Source organism: Pseudophryne corroboree, chromosome 1 (assembly GCF_028390025.1).
Source record: "Pseudophryne corroboree isolate aPseCor3 chromosome 1, aPseCor3.hap2, whole genome shotgun sequence".
Classification (NCBI taxonomy): Eukaryota; Metazoa; Chordata; class Amphibia; order Anura; family Myobatrachidae; genus Pseudophryne; species Pseudophryne corroboree.
The window spans coordinates 1,033,210,742-1,033,228,241 of NC_086444.1; the positions used below are offsets into that span (position 1 = coordinate 1,033,210,742).

The window sequence follows — 17,500 nt, forward strand, 5'->3', positions numbered from 1 at the left end:
GATGCTGGGAACTCCGTAAGGACCATGGGGAATAGACAGGCTCCGCAGGAGACTGGGCACTCTAAAAGAAAGATTAGGTACTATCTGGTGTGCACTGGCTCCTCCCTCTATGCCCCTCCTCCAGACCTCAGTTAAGGAAACTGTGCCCGGAAGAGTTGACACAACAAGGAAAGGATTTGGAATCCAGGGTAAGACTCATACCAGCCACACCAATCACACTGTACAACTTGTGATAACCATACCCAGTTAACAGTATGAACAACAACTGAGCCTCAGTAACAGATGGCTCATAACAATAACCCTTTAGTGAAGCAATAACTATATACATGTATTGCAGAGAGTCCGCACTTGGGACGGGCGCCCAGCATCCACTACGGACTACGAGAAATAGAATTACCGGTGAGTAAATTCTTATTTTCTCTGACGTCCTAGTGGATGCTGGGAACTCCGTAAGGACCATGGGGATAATACCAAAGCACCCAAACGGGCGGGAGAGTGCGGATGACTCTGCAGCACCGAATGAGCAAAGGCAAGGTCCTCCTCAGCCAGGGTATCAAACTTGTAGAACTTAGCAAATGTGTTTGAACCCGACCAAGTAGTAGCTCGGCAAAGCTGTAAAGCCGAGACCCCTCGGGCAGCCGCCCAAGAAGAGCCCACCTTCCTTGTGGAATGGGCTTTTACTGATTTAGGATGCGGTAACCCTACCGCAGAATGAGCTTGCTGAATCGTGTAACAGATCCAGCGCGCAATAGTTTGCTTTGAAGCCGGAGCATCCAGTTTGTTGGGTGCATGCAGGATAAACAGCGAGTCAGTTTTCCTGACTCCAGCCGTCCTGGCTACATAGATTTTCAAAGCCCTGACTACATCAAGTAACCTGGAGTCCTCCAAGTCCCGAGTAGCCGCAGGCACCACAATAGGCTGGTTCAAATAAAACGCTGATACCACCTTAGGGAGAAATTGGGGACGAGTCCTCAACTCTGCCCTGTCCATATGAAAGATCAGATATGGGCTTTTACATGACAAAGCCGCCAATTCTGACACACGCCTAGCTGAAGCTAAGGCCAACAGCATGACCACCTTCCATGTGAGATACTTTAGCTCCACGGTCTTAAGTGGCTCAAACCAGTGTGATTTCAGGAAATCCAACACAACGTTAAGATCCCAAGGTGCCACTGGAGGCACAAAAGGGGGCTGAATATGCAGCACTCCCTTAACAAACGTCTGAACTTCAGGCAGTGAAGCCAGTTCTTTTTGAAAGAAAATAGATAAGGCCGAAATCTGGACCTTTATGGACCCCAATTTTAGGCCCATAGTCACCCCTGACTGTAGGAAGTGCAGAAATCGACCCAGCTGGAATTCCTCTGTTGGGGCCTTCCTGGCCTCACACCAAGCAACATATTTCCGCCATATGCGGTGATAATGCTTTGCTGTCACATCCTTCCTAGCTTTTATCAGCGTAGGAATCACTTCATCCGGAATGCCCTTTTCCGTTAGGATCCGGCGTTCAACCGCCATGCCGTCAAACGCAGCCGCGGTAAGTCTTGGAACAGACAGGGCCCCTGCTGTAACAGGTCCTGTCTGAGAGGCAGAGGCCATGGGTCCTCTGAGATCATTTCTTGTAGTTCTGGCTACCAAGTTCTTCTTGGCCAATCCGGAACGATGAGTATAGTTCTTACTCCTCTCTTTCTTACTATCCTCAGTACCTTGGGTATGAGAGCAAGAGGAGGGAACACATAAAGCGACTGGTACACCCACGGTGTCACTAGTGCGTCCACAGCTATCGCCTGAGGGTCCCGTGACCTGGCGCAATATTTTTTTAGCTTTTTGTTGAGGCGGGACGCCATCATGTCCACCTGTGGCAGTTCCCAGCGACTTACAATCTGTGTGAAGACTTCTTGATGAAGTCCCCACTCTCCCGGGTGGAGGTCGTGCCTGCTGAGGAAGTCTGCTTCCCAGTTGTCCACTCCCGGAATGAACACTGCTGACAGTGCTAGCACGTGATTCTCCGCCCATGCCATTGCCATCCTGCTTCTTGTGCCGCCTTGGCGGTTTACATGGGCGACCGCCGTGATGTTGTCTGACTGAATCAGTACAGATTGGTTTTGAAGCAGGGGCTCTGCTTGACTCAGGGCATTGTAGATGGCCCTTAGTTCCAATATATTTATGTGTAGAGAAGTCTCCAGACTTGACCACTGTCCTTAGAAGTTTCTTCCCTGAGTGACTGCCCCCCATCCTCGGAGGCTTGCATCCGTGGTCACCAGGACCGACTGTATGCCGAACCTGCGTCCCTCGAGAAGATAAGCACTCTGCAGCCACCACAGAAGAGACACCCTGGCCCTTGGGGACAGGGTGATCAACCGATGCATCTGAAGATGCGATCCGGACCATTTGTCCAACAGATCCCACTGAAAGATCCTTGCATGGAACCTGCCAAAGGGAATTGCTTCTTAAGAAGCCACCATCTTTCCCAGGACTCACGTGCAGTGATGCACTGACACCTGTTTTGGTTTCAGGAGGTCCCTGACCAGAGATGACAATTCCTGGGCCTTCTCCTCCGGGAGAAACACCTTCTTCTGTTCTGTGTCCAGAATCACCCAGGAAAAGCAGACGCGTCGTAGGAATCAGCCGCGACTTTGGGATATTCAGAATCCAGGCGTGCTGTTGCAACACTTCCTGAGAGAGTGCTACGCTGACCAACAACTGCTCTTTGGACCTCGCCTTTATGAGGAGATCGTCCAAGTATGGGATAATTATAACTCCCTTTCTTCGAAGGAGTATCATCATTTCGGCCATTACCTTGGTAAATATTCTCGGAGCCGTGGAGAGACCAAACGGCAACGTCTGGAATTGGTAATGACAGTTCTGTACCACAAACCTGAGGTACTCCTGGTGAGGTGGGAAAATGGGGACATGCAAGTAAGCATCCTTGATGTCCAGCGACACCATAAAATCCCCCTCTTCAAGGCTTGCAATAACCGCCCTGAGAGATTCCATTTTGAACTTGAACTTCTTTATATAAGTGTTCAAGGATTTTAAATTCAGGATTGGTCTCACCGAACCGTCCGGTTTCGGTACCACAAACATTGTGGAATAGTAACCCCTGCCCTGTTGAAGGAGGGGGACCTTGATTATCACCTGCTGGAGGTACAGCTTGTGAATTGCCACCAGTACTACCTCCCTTTCCCCGGGAGCAGCTGGCAAGGCTGATTTGAGGTAACGGCGAGGGGGAGTCGCCTCGAACTCCAGCTTGTATCCCTGAGATACAATTTGTACAGCCCAGAGATCCACTTGTGAGCAAACCCACTGGTTGCTGAAGTTTCGGAGACGCGCCCCCACCGCACCTGGCTCCGCCTGTGGAGCCCAAACGTCATGCGGTGGACTTAGTGGAAGCAGGGGAGGATTTTTGTTCCTGGGAACTGGCTGCCTGGTGCAGCTTCTTTCCTCTACCCTTGCCTCTGGCCAGAAAGGATGCTCCTCTGACCCGCTTGCCTTTCTGAGGCCGAAAGGACTGCATTTGATAATATGGTGCTTTCTTAGGCTGTGAGGGAACCTGAGGTAAAAAAGTCGACTTCCCAGCAGTTGCTGTGGATACAAGGTCCGAGAGACCGTCCCCAAATAATTCCTCACCCTTATAAGGCAAAACCTCCATGTGTTTTTTAGAATCAGCATCACCTGTCCACTGCCGAGTCCATAATACTCTCCTGGCAGAAATGGACATTGCATTAATTCTAGATGCCAGCAGGCAAATGTCCCTCTGTGCATCCCGCATATATAAGACGACGTCTTTTATATGTTCGATGGTTAGCAAAATAGTATCCCTGTCGAGGGAATCAATGTTGTCTGACAGGGTATCAGTCCATGCTGCTGCAGCACTACACATCCAGGCTGAAGCAATAGCAGGTCTCAGTAGAGTACCAGAGTGTGTTACAGACTTCAGGATAGCTTCCTGCTTTCTATCCGCAGGATCCTTTAGGGCGGCCGTATCCTGAGACGGCAGTGCCACCCTTTTAGATAAGCGTGTTAGCGCCTTGTCCACCCTAGGGGATGTTTCCCAACGTAACCTATCCGTTGGCGGGAAAGGGTACGCCATCAGTAACCTCTTAGAAATCACTAGTTTCTTATCAGGGGAACTCCACGCTTCTTCACACAAATCATTTAATTCATCAGATGGGGGAAAAGTCACTGGCTGCTTTTTCTCCCCAAACATAATACCCCTTTTGGTGGTAACCGGGTTAATATCAGAAATGTGCAACACATCTTTCATTGCAGTAATCATGCATCGGATGGCTTTTGTAGACTGTACATTTGTCTCATCCTCATCTACACTGGAGTCAGACTCCGTGTCGACATCTGTGTCTACCATCAGAGCTAGCGGGCGTTTATGAGCCCCTGACGGCTTCTGAGTCGCCTGGGCAGGCGCGGGCTGAGACCCCGGCTGTCCCAAGGCTGCTGCGTCATCGAACCTTTTATGTAAGGAGTTGACACTGTCGGGTTAAGACCTTCCACATATCCATCCAATCAGATGTCGGCCCCGTCGGGGGCGACACCACATGTATCTGCCCCTGCTCCGCCTCCACGTAACCCTCATCAAACATGTCGACACAGCCGTACCGACACACCGCACACACACAGGGAATGCTCTGACAGAGGACAGGACCCCACAAAGTCCTTTGGGGAGACAGAGAGAGAGTATGCCAGCACACACCACAGCGCTATATAACACAGGGATTTACACTGCTAATAAGTGATTTTCCCAATAGCTGCTTGTTTGTATCGATTTGCGCCTAAATTTATGTGCCCCCCCTCTCTTTTTAACCCGTCTTGCACCTGGATACTGCAGGGGAGAGCCTGGGGAGCGTGCTTCCAGCGGAGCTGTGAAGGGAAAATGGCGCTGGTGTGCTGAGGAAGAAGGCCCCGCCCCCTCAGTGGCGGGCTTCTGTCCCGCGTTTTCTGTAACTTAATGGCGGGGTTTTTTACACATATACAGTTAACTGACTGTATTATGTGTATTTTTGCCAAAAGGTAATATAATTGCTGCCCAGGGCGCCCCCCCAGCGCCCTGCACCCTACAGTGACCGGAGTGTGTGGTGTGCTGTGGGAACAATGGCGCACAGCTGCAGTGCTGTGCGCTATCTTAATGAAGACAGGAGTCTTCTGCCGCCGATTTCATCGTTCTTCTGTCTTCTGGCTCTGCAAGGGGGACGGCGGCGCGGCTCCGGGAACGGACGATCGAGGTCGGGCCCCGTGTTCGAACCCTCTGGAGCTAATGGTGTACAGTAGCCTAAGAAGCACAAGCTAGCTGCAAGCAGGTAGGTTTGCTTCTCTCCCCTCAGTCCCACGTAGCAGTGAGTCTGTTGCCAGCAGATCTCACTGAAAATAAAAAACCTTCTTTCTAGCAAGCTCAGGAGAGCCCACTAGGTGCATCCAGCTCTGGCCGGGCACAGATTCTAACTGAGGTCTGGAGGAGGGGCATAGAGGGAGAAGCCAGTGCACACCAGATCGTACCTAATCTTTCTTTTAGAGTGCTCAGTCTCCTGCGGAGCCCGTCTATTCCCCATGGTCCTTACGGAGTTCCCAGCATCCACTAGGACGTCAGAGATAAAAAAAATATATATATATATATATATATATATACACACACACACACATACATACATACATACACACACACACACACACACACACACACACACACACACACACATAGATATGTACATACATACCCAGTATATATACACACACACACATTTCAGAAACCAATACAAAGCTTTTCTATGTTTATCACTTTGGACAAGAGAATCTGAAAGGGGTTATACGACCATTTTCAAACAATTTAAGGTCCACCAATTCTAGTGAGAACACAGTTGCAATTATTCCCAGAAGTGTTCGACCAAGCAAATTCAATAAATGATCAAATCATGGAATGCACAGAGAAAACAGAACTCAGAAGCTCTATAGCAGGCCTGGCCAACCTGTGGCTCTCCAGCTATAATAAAACTACAAGTCCCATCATGCTTTACCACAGTTTTGCTATTAAGGAGTGCTAAAACCATGGCAGGGCATGCTGGGATGTGTAGTTTCACAACATCTGGAGAGCCACAGGTTGGCCAGGCCTGCTCTATAGGCTATCATCATGCGTTGTCTGAAATTGTGCAATTACTCCTATATGCCAAGCTGCCTGAAGATGTTTTGTGCGAACTTTTTTGCCCACAAAAATAGCCCCAAATATTTGTTAGCAAAATAGCAAACACATAAAATGTTTCAAATGTCATTATAAACAAGAATTACTAAAAATATCCCATTGGTGCATTGTGTTACACTAGGTTAGAATCTCTGGCTCTTGTCTCTTTTGCACCAGAAAGTACCCTAATTGTATATCTGTACTTCTGCATTAGCTTTTGTTCACATACATACATACACACACACACACACACACACACACACACTCCATCCATTGGCCTCGCTTATCTGTCAAAAAACAGAAAGGGGGTTTGCCCTACTGATTTGTGCAAGCTTTTAAAACACGTAGATTTTGGACAGGTTTGACAGCGGACTTTAATCAGTTTTGCGGTGGGATAGGGGTTTAGAAGAAGATGGGGATCCAAGGCAGGTTCTATTTAGAATTTCAATCAGACTCTTAGTAAATACTACATTTTTACTTTAGAACCTGTCAGGTCCAGTCTGTTTCTAAATCCCTTGCAAAAAGACTCTTTGTAAATGTATTCCCAAAACGTAATGCTATATTTGTCCTGAAGTGTAATTATATAATCATTGCCGCTGTTCAAAATGGATTTTCTTACCAGGTTTTCCCTTTCGATGCGTTGCTGTTCCCTCTGCCGATTTAGTGCGCTGTGGTATAGTCGGCTGGGGGTGGGGTTCAGTTTCTTAGGAGTTATACTCTGACTTTTAGGTTTTGATTGTCTGGACAGTTCCTTCAGCAACCTCTGGTTTTCTCGGTCAATGTATCTCACTTCATCATTTGTGAAAGAGTAGTTCTTCTTGTGTCTACTCGGCGGGTGCTCTAGTGATAGACTTTTCTGCTCCGTTTTATCAAGATGCATGAATGCTAGAGAGAGAGAGAGAGAGAGAGAGATAGAGAGAAAAAAGAGATAAACATTTTATGCATTACAGTAATCATCTAGCATTACAATGTCAGTGACTAAAACCAGGGAAAAAATATAAAACCTATTAGTTGCCACATCTCTTAATAATTCATTGCCATCTATCTTGATCTTTATGTCAACCACAATTCCCCCCCCCCCCCCCCGCTCACTTTCATCCTCTTTACCTTAATGCCTATAATCCTTTTTGCTCTTACCTTTTGATACCAGTCTCTCCTTCCAATTCACCCCACATGAAAGCCTTTTTTTTTTACTAAACCTAGCATTCTATAAAAACAAGCTCATTTTTCGGATTTATGGTGGTGTCACACATGCACTTGTCATGAAGTACTAAAACCTTTGCTTAAAATGTTCTACATAAAATTCAGGCTGTTCCTCTGCAGGTAATGGCTCAAGTGTCACTAGTAGGAGAAATAACAGATTTCAATAAAGCATGCTTTTCAGTTATACCTCTTTCACTTCACCAAAATAACCCGGCTTTTTACCGGGTTGCTGCTGAGTCGACCCGGGTTGAGGTGCGGTGTGAAAGCGCCGGTCTGAATATCCCGGGACGTCCAACCCGGTATTTCTTCCCGGGTTAAAAGAAGGGTTGAACACGCGTCAAACCCGGATTATTGTGCACTAAAATGGTACAGTGACTACAGTCCCGGGATATTCTGGCCACCCATGAAGAAATAGCGCAGATTGGTTGTTTCCAGTCAGCTGGAGGTTTGTTTACAGTACTGCACTGCGAGCACACGTGTCTTAAAGCAATCTGCACAGTTCTGTACTCCTGTGGACCGGTTCTGTATTCCTTTGGACCTAGTTATGTCAAACTGGGGTGATGATGAAGTGAGGGAGTTGCTGTGGATCAGGGGTGAGGAGGAGGAGATACGTCGGCAGATAACGGGTACAGTCAGGGATGCGATAACATATCGCAGCATCACTAAAATGCTTGCGGCATCAGGCTTTATTAGGTCCCAACAGCAGGTGGTCAATAAATTGAAGGTATTCAAGAAACAATTTCACAAGGTTAACGACCACAATAGGAACCGCAGTGGTGCTGCCCGCATGGATTGGTAGTATTTTGAGTTGTGTGCCCATGCATTTGGCCATACCGCATTAAGCAACCCTGGGACATTGTCATCCAGTCTGGCTGCCGCTGAAACTAGCCATGCCTGTGCTGCAGAACCCATCCCTCCTGTAGTGACCCCAGAGGCGCGGTCATCTCCGCCACAGCCACCATCACCTGCATTGCTTGTGGATGAGCCAACACCCATGGCGGAAGACACAAACACACACACACAGGAAAAGGTTATGCACAATTAACTCACAAAGAGCCCTTCAGGGAGACACAGATGTTTGGATCCAGCCCCCACTGCTCCCTTATCGCTAATGCCAAGCTTAGACGGGTCACAGACTAAGTACCCTGATAGGGTACTTACATACCCTCCAACATTTTACACATAAAAATCGGTACTAATTTTAAAAAGGGGTGTCAAAGTCGAAAAAATATCCTCTTACACATGCCTTGTACTAACCCCATGCACATGCCCGCTGCGCGTGCACACGCTCTGCCGTGCGTACGCATATTCGCACTTTGTGTAATGGAGCTTCTATTGGCACGTGGTATGCGCATTTACGGTAGAGTTTGTGAGTGTCTAGCGGGCGACTCGATCGCAACATATTTAACCCATATAGTGTGTTTTATAGATAATATTCCCCTAAAACATTGTCAGCAAGTATGTTTGGTGTAAATGGTTACTGGACAGAGAAATTCCTCTTTACATGATAGGAAGGGTCAGATAAAGGTTGAAAGGTGGTGTCTAGTATCCAGCTGTAGTACAACTCAAATAATATATAAGCAATTTCCCCCAGAAAAATAGTGTTGGACATAGAATTTGTCCTTGTGGCAAAAATTTAAACAAAATCATAGATAATCATAAAAACTTGAGCCTATAATTCCTTGAGGAATTATAGGCTCAAATTTTTATGATTATCTATGATTTTGTTTAAATTTTTGCCACAAGGACAAATTCTATGTCCAACACTATTTTTCTGGGGGAATTGCTTATATATTATTTGAGTTGTACTACCCCTCATATATTTTAGTCTAAATTTGATAAATAAAGGTTATGTTTTAATTTAGAATAAACATTTCATCATCACACACATATATATTATTTAAAAAAGAGTGCTTCAAACAAAAGGAATTTTCTTTTATCGGTGAGTTGTGGGCTCTACCACACACGTCGGTTATTTGTGTACTTGTTACATTATTCCTGGAGCACCTCCAACATAACGGATAGCTATCCATTGGGGTCTATTTTGTACTAGTTGTTTTTTTCTGAATAATCTCTAATATTGCAGTCTGGTGCGGGATAATTGTTAGTTTTTCGAGAAGGCAATACCTGCAAAGAATGGGCGCCAGTTGCTCAAGTAAGGGACGATCAACCAAGGTTCAGGTTGATATTATTCCGCGGCCAGTCGGGTCGGCGAGGTACGTAATGTGTGAGAAATATGGATCACACGCAGAGGTTTTATGCAATGAGTGGGAACGTATGACTGAACGATGGGGAGAAGTTTCCCAGGGTAGGCAGTTTTAATCCTGAGGTTTTGCAAAATTTAAGGAGAAGGATATGTCTGATAAAATCTCAAAAACAGAGGATCAGACACACAATCTGTTTACATTTATGGCAACAGGAAGGGGAGATACAAAGGGGATTAGCTCAAGCAGCTAGTTCCCATCTTAGCAGGAAACTGATGGCAACTGGAGAAACAATGGCTACAGAGAATGGCATACTGGGATATGATAATAGTGCACTTAATAAATGTATTAATGATGATAATAGTAAGCGTAATAAATGTAATATTGATAGAAGTAAAACTGATAAATGTACAAATTCTAACCCGTGCAAGTTGCACCCCATGTTAAACTTCCCTCAGGATCACAAGCAAGAAAGTGTGCCCAGCACGATGTCGGCACTCTTTCCAGCAGCCATCATACGAGACACCCAAGTGGGCACGGCCCAATCGGTAAAGGCAGTAGTCAAGCCCCCTTACGGAGGGTCAGGTGAGGTCGTGTCCACAGGTAAGTACGGTATTGTATGTTATGCACAGATAATTGCACCTCACATTGTAGAGTATAGAGAAGTAGCAGTTTCTGTATTAATGGATGGTTTAAAGGAAGTGTTGAGAACAAAGGTACAGACCACTCAACCTAATTGGAAAGGTATGTCGGTGGCTGCTTTGAGAGAGACCGCTACTGAGCATGATCGGAACATCGTAAGACACAGGGAGTCACAGGGCGGTAAGCAAATGACAATAAGTAGACAGGCCCTGACAACGAAGCCACATCAGCTTAAGCCCCAGACCCCTGTGGGTAAGTCAAATGTGGTAAAATGTTATAACTGCCAGAGGGAAGGGCATTATGCACAGAATTGTATGTTTAGAGACCCACATAAGGTATATAAACCCCCTAGACAACGACATAACGCACGCAATTGTAATCAGGGATCATATAGGAAAGATTTTGGGCCGCACTTGTAACTTGCAGCCAGTGAAGTTGATTATTAGCCTTGATAGTAAGCCTGAGGTTACAGTCGATGTAATTGGTAGGTCATTCCTTGCAGACACAAGGGCGGCCAGGTAAACTCTGTGATTTATCTTTAAATATTTCCTTTTCATCTCTGACGTTCACCAGACAGCTCAAACGTCACATGTCTACTTGGTCCTTTCAGAGGTCTACCCAACCCCAGTGTATCTTACCAGCATCATTGTGCCTGGCACCGCACCGATGGACATGTTGGTGTGACAGCCTGATGGTGAACGGAAATCTGACAATGTTTCTTTTCTATTGTTCTCTCTCTTTGTTCTTTCATGTTTTACGGATGGTATGTCACACAACAGTTAGACAAATGGTAATGCAAGATTTATGCTCCTTACAGAAGGATCGCTGAGTCGGAAAGAATATCGTATCACTGGAGTGTTCGTTTTGGGAAGACAGAGACAGCACTGTTGAGACGACATCTGAGCAAGAAGAACAACAAGACTATAGGACAATTATCGTAACATTTTTCTTTCCCTTCAATTATTTTCGGTACCCCCATTACAACTTTCTCTTTCTCCTCCTGTAAGATGGACTCGCCCCAAGAGACTGCAGTCCGTGTTTTCCTGTTGACCCTGTTGTTGACCAGAGCAGTCTGTTTCGGTGAGAGTACCAGAGAGGTCGAGAAAGGATCTGGAATAGGTTCTGATGACAAGGATGGATTCGTAGAATTCCAAGAGCAACACAATCACCGAGTAAAGGCGAGTATCAGAAAACGATCTGGTAGCCATGACACTAAGAGACATTGTGAAGGATTGTTAGCTGAAGAGAATTGTATCTGTAGGAATTGTGACAACATAGTTGAGGACGGGTGCATCCAGAGATGTCAGTCCAGCATTAATATCGATATGGACCGTCATCTATTGAGTGACTATCACTCATTAGTGGGGAAGGTTTTAAACCAAACGGAATGCTGGGTGTGCTCACAAGTACCTCAAGGTCATAGAAAGTCAGGACTAGTGCCATACTCTTTAACGATAGATGAGGTACTTGAGTTAAGGTGTGAGAGACCGGTGGACAAGAAATTTAATATTTCTAGGCCTCCTAGTTTGAAGCTCCACCAATACCATGTGGATAGGTCCCTAATATGTTTTAACATTTCCAATCCCCGAAAGCCGGGAAATTGGGAGGTGACATGGAACAACCAAACCATGACATTCTCACACAGAGCCGATAGAATGTCCGTAGACTCAGAGCTTATACGCCAAATAGCCAACAGTGGAAGATATTTCCAATATAGGTACACTCTAGGAAGTAGGCCCATGCGAGTTGGAGAAGTATCACCAGGATACTGTGCACATATCATACAACCTGATACGTGTACTAGTCAGATGAGAGAGTTAGGGATAGTATTTTTCACCTGGAAGGTTTGTAATATGGTGATGTCATATTCTGACAAGACATCAACAAGACTCCGACAGACGCCCAAGGACGACCACATATTCATACGAATGCATTTATAACGCATGTTTCTTATCTTCATCTCTTCTATCTTCAGGTAGTGGCACACATAGTCGACAGGTAATATAGACACATATATTAGCACTCACATATTTTCCCCCTTCATGTATCATCAACTAATGTGCACCCCATTTGTTGGAACTAAAAGCCGAAAAGAGCTCGGTAGAGTTTGTTAGCCCACTTACAGACCCTTAATACGGGATAAGAAGGATTCAATGTATACTTCGCAATACCTCGAAGCTTATTTTTAGAACATGTACGGCACAATGATACATGACCCCTCAGACATGGATTTCATACATACATGCTTTTTACTATCTCACTAGGTCATACATTTCCCACCTCCTCCTCTTCTCCCTACTCCCAATCATAATAAGGTATTTCATGGTAATATATTTTTCTGCTTAATTGTTTAGATAGTGGCAGTTATTGTTGACTGCCAAAGGGTGGACTGTCAAAGTCGAAAAAATATCCTCTTACACATGCCTTGTACTAACCCCATGCACATGCCCGCTGCGCGTACGCATATTCGCACTTTGCGTAATGGAGCTTCTACGGACGTGCGCTTTGGCGCGTGGTATGCGCATTTACGGTAGAGTTTGTGAGCGTCTAGCGGGCGACTCGATCGCAACATATTTAACCCATATAGTGTGTTTTATAGATAATATTCCCTAAAACAATGTCAGCAAGTATGTTTGGTGTAAATGGTTCCTGGACAGAGAAATTCCTCTTTACATGATAGGAAGGGTCAGATAAAGGTTGAAAGGTGGTGTCTAGTATCCAGCTGTAGGGTATTTTAAGGGTAATATTCCTATGATAGTTAGGAAAGATTTGCATATTCCTGCGCATAGTTATGCGCAGAAGTAGAAAATAGATATAAAATTGTATTTAAAATATATTACAAATGGGGAGATGATGAGAATGGAATTCACACATAAATTTCCCACAGACTGAGATACAATGGCCTTATTTACACTAAGCTTTGAGATTCTATGAAGAGGGCCTACACCTTTGTTTATGAATAGGGCCAGGTTTCTCTCCAGAATAATGAGTGCTGAGTTGCCATTGTCTCAACTGAAAGAGACAAACAAGCGTGAACAATATCTAGGAACAGAGTTTGTTTGGAAGATCCAAAACAATAGCTTTCCACAATATAACCAGACAGAGAGGAATTTAGAATACTAACAAGTCCTAGCCATCGCCCACTTCTTGAACTAACCAATGATCCCGGTGCAGTACATGTCCCACCCCCTAACCAATGGAAAGAGAGCACACAGTGTCTATTGTATTATGTCTTGAGCTAGTGAATAAATATAGCTTGCAACAGGCTTTGACACACAAGACTCTCTCCAAAAGGCTTTCTTTTTTAATGCTGAGGGCTGGATCCAGGACGCGCTTGCGAATCATTCCCACGTGTGTAAGTTTCTCTGTAGCCATTTTGTTATCCTCTGTGTTTGCCATTTGTTCTCATTGTGTACTCATTCTGTTTTCTTGTGTTTGCGATCGTTCGCTGTTGTTCATATTTTTCTCGTTTTTCTGTTTAGATTTTATGTTAGTTTTGTAGTGTATAAGCTGTACTGTTTTTCCCCTTTTTACTCAAATAGAATTATCCACTGGGTGTTAGAGCCCAAGTGGTTTTTGTATCCTAACCAGGTCTTGTGTTTTCAATAGTTACTGTAAAGGGTTTACTGAGCGTCTCAATCGCTCAAACAGCTTCTCATATTATCAAGGTTAACAAGCATTACATCGTTATAGTATTTCATTGCCAAGGTTTAAAGTGTAAAGCGTACCCTTAAGGTGTGTTGTTACTAAGGGTTACTGTGTAACATTCTGTGAGCGTGCGTGTCGCTTGTGCGTCGCGCCCACGGCCTAGCGTCTGCTACGCTAGGTGCATACCCTAACGGTACTCTGTGGGCCAATAGCGTACTTAGTCCATAATAGAATATAGCTTAATGTTTTTAGGTAATAATTGACATTGTCAGGGGCGCGGCCACGGGTAAAGGGAGCGTGGCCACGGCCCTTTTCCTATACTTTCAATGGAAGTTTGGAGAGCCAAAAATCGGTACAGACCATAAAAAAAAGGTACTGTACCTGCTAAAAAGGTACAGTTGGAGGGTATGGACTTAGTACACTCGTAATCGCTCTCCCCCCTGCTATGACCTCCTGGTACCGCTGAGGTAATTTGGAGTCACACTGGAAGACCTGCGCGTCCCTGTCCTGTCAGCGTCTGTGTCCACTGCAGAGGGAAAATGGCGCTGGTGAGCTGCTGGATCCTCTCACAGTGAAGGCCCCGCACCTTCAATAGCGTGCGGTCTTCCCGCTTTTTTTTTATACTGGCTGAGGAATCTGGTGCTTAAAATGGAGAAAACCATTTTAAGGCTGTTGTGCCAGTATGGGTACTGTGTACAGTGTATGGGGACGCAGTTGTGTACGGTGTCCGGAGACGCATTCCGCCCCGTTTAGAAGCCGTGCGTCTCCGTACCCTCATGCCGCCATAATGGCCGGCACCCCGCTAGCTGGGACGCCGGCTCAGTACTCACCACTCTTCATTCTTCTGGCTCTGTTAGGGGTGGCGGTGTACTGCGGGAATATATGCTCGCCGTGATGGGCTGGCGAATAGGTCCCTCAGGAGCTCAGTGTCCTGTCAGCGGGGAACGGGACCATTAACCCTTCAAGAGGTTGGGCCATTTCCCCCCCTAAGTCCCACGAAGCAGGCAGGCTGGTGCCATCCAGCCCTGCCTGAAAATATCAAACACGTAACATAAATGCAGAAAACGCTTCAGGAGCTTCCTTCAATGTGAACGGCTCCTCCGGGCAATTTTTCTAAACGGAGTATGGTAGGAGGGGCATAGAGAGAGGAGCCAGCCCACACTGTCAAATTCTTAAAGTGCCCATGGCTCCTAGTGGACCCATCTATTCCCCGTGGTATTAAATGGACTCCTCTAGGACGTAAGAGTAAAAAAACAAAAAACAAACAAACCCAGTGCCGCCCACTGCTGTCGCTTAGCTTAGTCATCCAGCTACCTCGGTGAAACCTTTTGGCCTAAACCGGATGAAAACAATATTGTGAGCTGGTCAAAATTGACTGGAAATTAATGTAATTGCGGTTAATAATACCCTAGGAACATAAACAGGACAAAATTCTGTAATTTTCGCCATTTTTGTACCAGGGCCCTATGTGGTTCTTTTTTTTTTGTATTACAGAGCGCACTTTATACAGTGACTCCAAGATAATCTTTTCTTTCAGACAGCACTATGATTGCACCCAGTCTGGCATCTTCTATACCCCACCACACTCCTGCCGTGCGAGCTGGGAGCGACAGCACAGTGTGCTTAGGAAGATGCTCTCTGCCATGGCAACTGACTTGGATTTTGCTCACTACTAATAAGGAATCACGTTATAAGGCAACATCATTGGTCCAGTAGGTTGGGGATGGAATCCTGGCGGCTGGGATCCCGGAGTTCCAGAATGCCGGCAGCAGGCCGAGCACTAGAAAGCCCCTTGTGGGCTCACTGCAGGTTCTGTGGCTTGCCACAGGTTCCTTTACCACTCTGAGTGTCATGGACAACCATAAGTGGGAATAGCCCTGTCGCCGCTGCCGGCATCCTCGGCGGTTGGGATCCCGGCATCGGTATGCTGACCGCCAGGATATGGACTACATCCTGGTCCAGTAATAGATCCTCTTTAGATCCAAGGTGCTGTCTGAGCATGGTGGTGAAAGTAGTAGGTACATGGGCTGGCCACCTCAAAGGGTACATGAAGCTTCTACAGACAATGGTTTGGAGTTACTTATTGAGAGAGATGAGTGGGAACGGTTTCTTGGAAACCGAATCCAACTGAACATACCACTTCCGTGGAGATCCGAGTCCCGGCTCAGATCTCTGCACCATTTTCGGGAATCCAAAATGAGGTCCGAATATCTTCCTTCTCGCGGGACCTGTTATCCGTAAAAGGCACCATGGCCGGGACTCTACGCCATCTCAGTCTAGTGCACGCTACCATTAGCTATACTGTACTCAGTTCTAAGGGCAGGTTTACTGGCGCATACTGTACTACTGTGCTGTGTCTGACTTCTGACTCGCAACAATCCATAGCTGTACACTTTTACTGCGCCATACTGTTACTGGGGCATACTGTACTATACGGTGCTGTGTCTGACTCCAGACTCACAACAAGCCATTACTGGGGTCTACTGTGCCCGACTAAAGACTCACAAGCTATAGCTGTGCACTTATTACTGGGGGCATACTGTACTACTGCGCTGTGTCCGACTGCAGACTCACTAGCCATAGCTGTGCACTTATTACTGGGGCATACTGTGCCACGCCAGGCGGGTGGTGGGGAACCGGCAATTGAGGCTGAACTTGGGAGATAGGTGCCTCAGGAGGAGGAAGGCGTGGAGGCTGAATAGAATTCCTTCTCATGGGATGAGGAGCTCAAGAAAGGACGATGGTTGATGAAGAAAATATAAAAGTAAGATTTAATGAAGTATCGATGGTTCACAAAGACTGAGGTTTCCCAAGTGACTGAGCTGAAGAATAAAAGTTAATGACTGAAAGACAATGCTGATGAACTGAAGATTGTGGCTGTGGCTTTAAGACAAGACTGGAGAACACTGAATGAAGAACTGGAGACTGACTTAAGACGAGACTGAAGAATACTGTGACTGTGTCTTTAAGAGGAGACTGGAGAGTACTAAGCGATGAACTGAAGACCGTGGCTGTGACTTTAAGACGAGGCTGAAGAACACTGATGTTCCATGGGAACTACAGATTAGCACCTGGAGCTCCTCTACAACCTGGGACCCCGTGAGCGCTTCACGAGTAGTGAAAGGTTTTAAGCAACGGGACTGCTGCAGCAATAGGTAACCGCCAGATGATAGCTAACCAGAACCAGGGCACCTGGAGCAATCTGGGAGCACAGAGCTAGAGTACCTTACTCAGGAAGGTAACTTGAAGCACTGGCACCCTCACTCTGAACCAGCCCCTTTTTGTAAGGGAAGCAGCTCAGGATTGGCTGGACACACTGTAGGATCATCAATTGGCACAGCTTTGGTCTCCAACATGGCGACCCCCAGCACAGAGGACACTCTCAGCTGCAGAACACAACACACCAGGACCTGGTAACTGACTCCCGGGAGCCGTTTTCACACTAGAGACCTCCCCGCAGCAACACTCAGCTCCCCAGACTCCGGCCCCTGGCCTCCAGAAGCTGCACTCATGTCCCAGAGGAATCGGCTGCTGCAGAAGCCCTCCGCCGCATCAACCATCGAGAAGGTAACCCCTGAGGCCCCAGACCGGAGGTAAGACTCCCAAGTACTGACATACTGTA

At 46.4% G+C, this 17,500-nt stretch overlaps 1 protein-coding gene across 3 annotated transcripts in view; it reads right to left on the reverse strand.

Annotated features, from left to right (window-relative positions):
* The window catches only part of CFAP97 (cilia and flagella associated protein 97), a 170,509-nt gene that overhangs the window by 66,579 nt on the left and 86,430 nt on the right, over positions 1 to 17,500 (reverse strand). For all 3 annotated transcript variants that reach the window (XM_063920746.1, XM_063920749.1, XM_063920750.1), the window contains one exon: positions 6,801 to 7,066. In XM_063920746.1, coding sequence (XP_063776816.1) covers positions 6,801 to 7,066 — 266 coding nt within the window. The remainder of the gene's footprint in view (positions 1 to 6,800; positions 7,067 to 17,500) is intronic.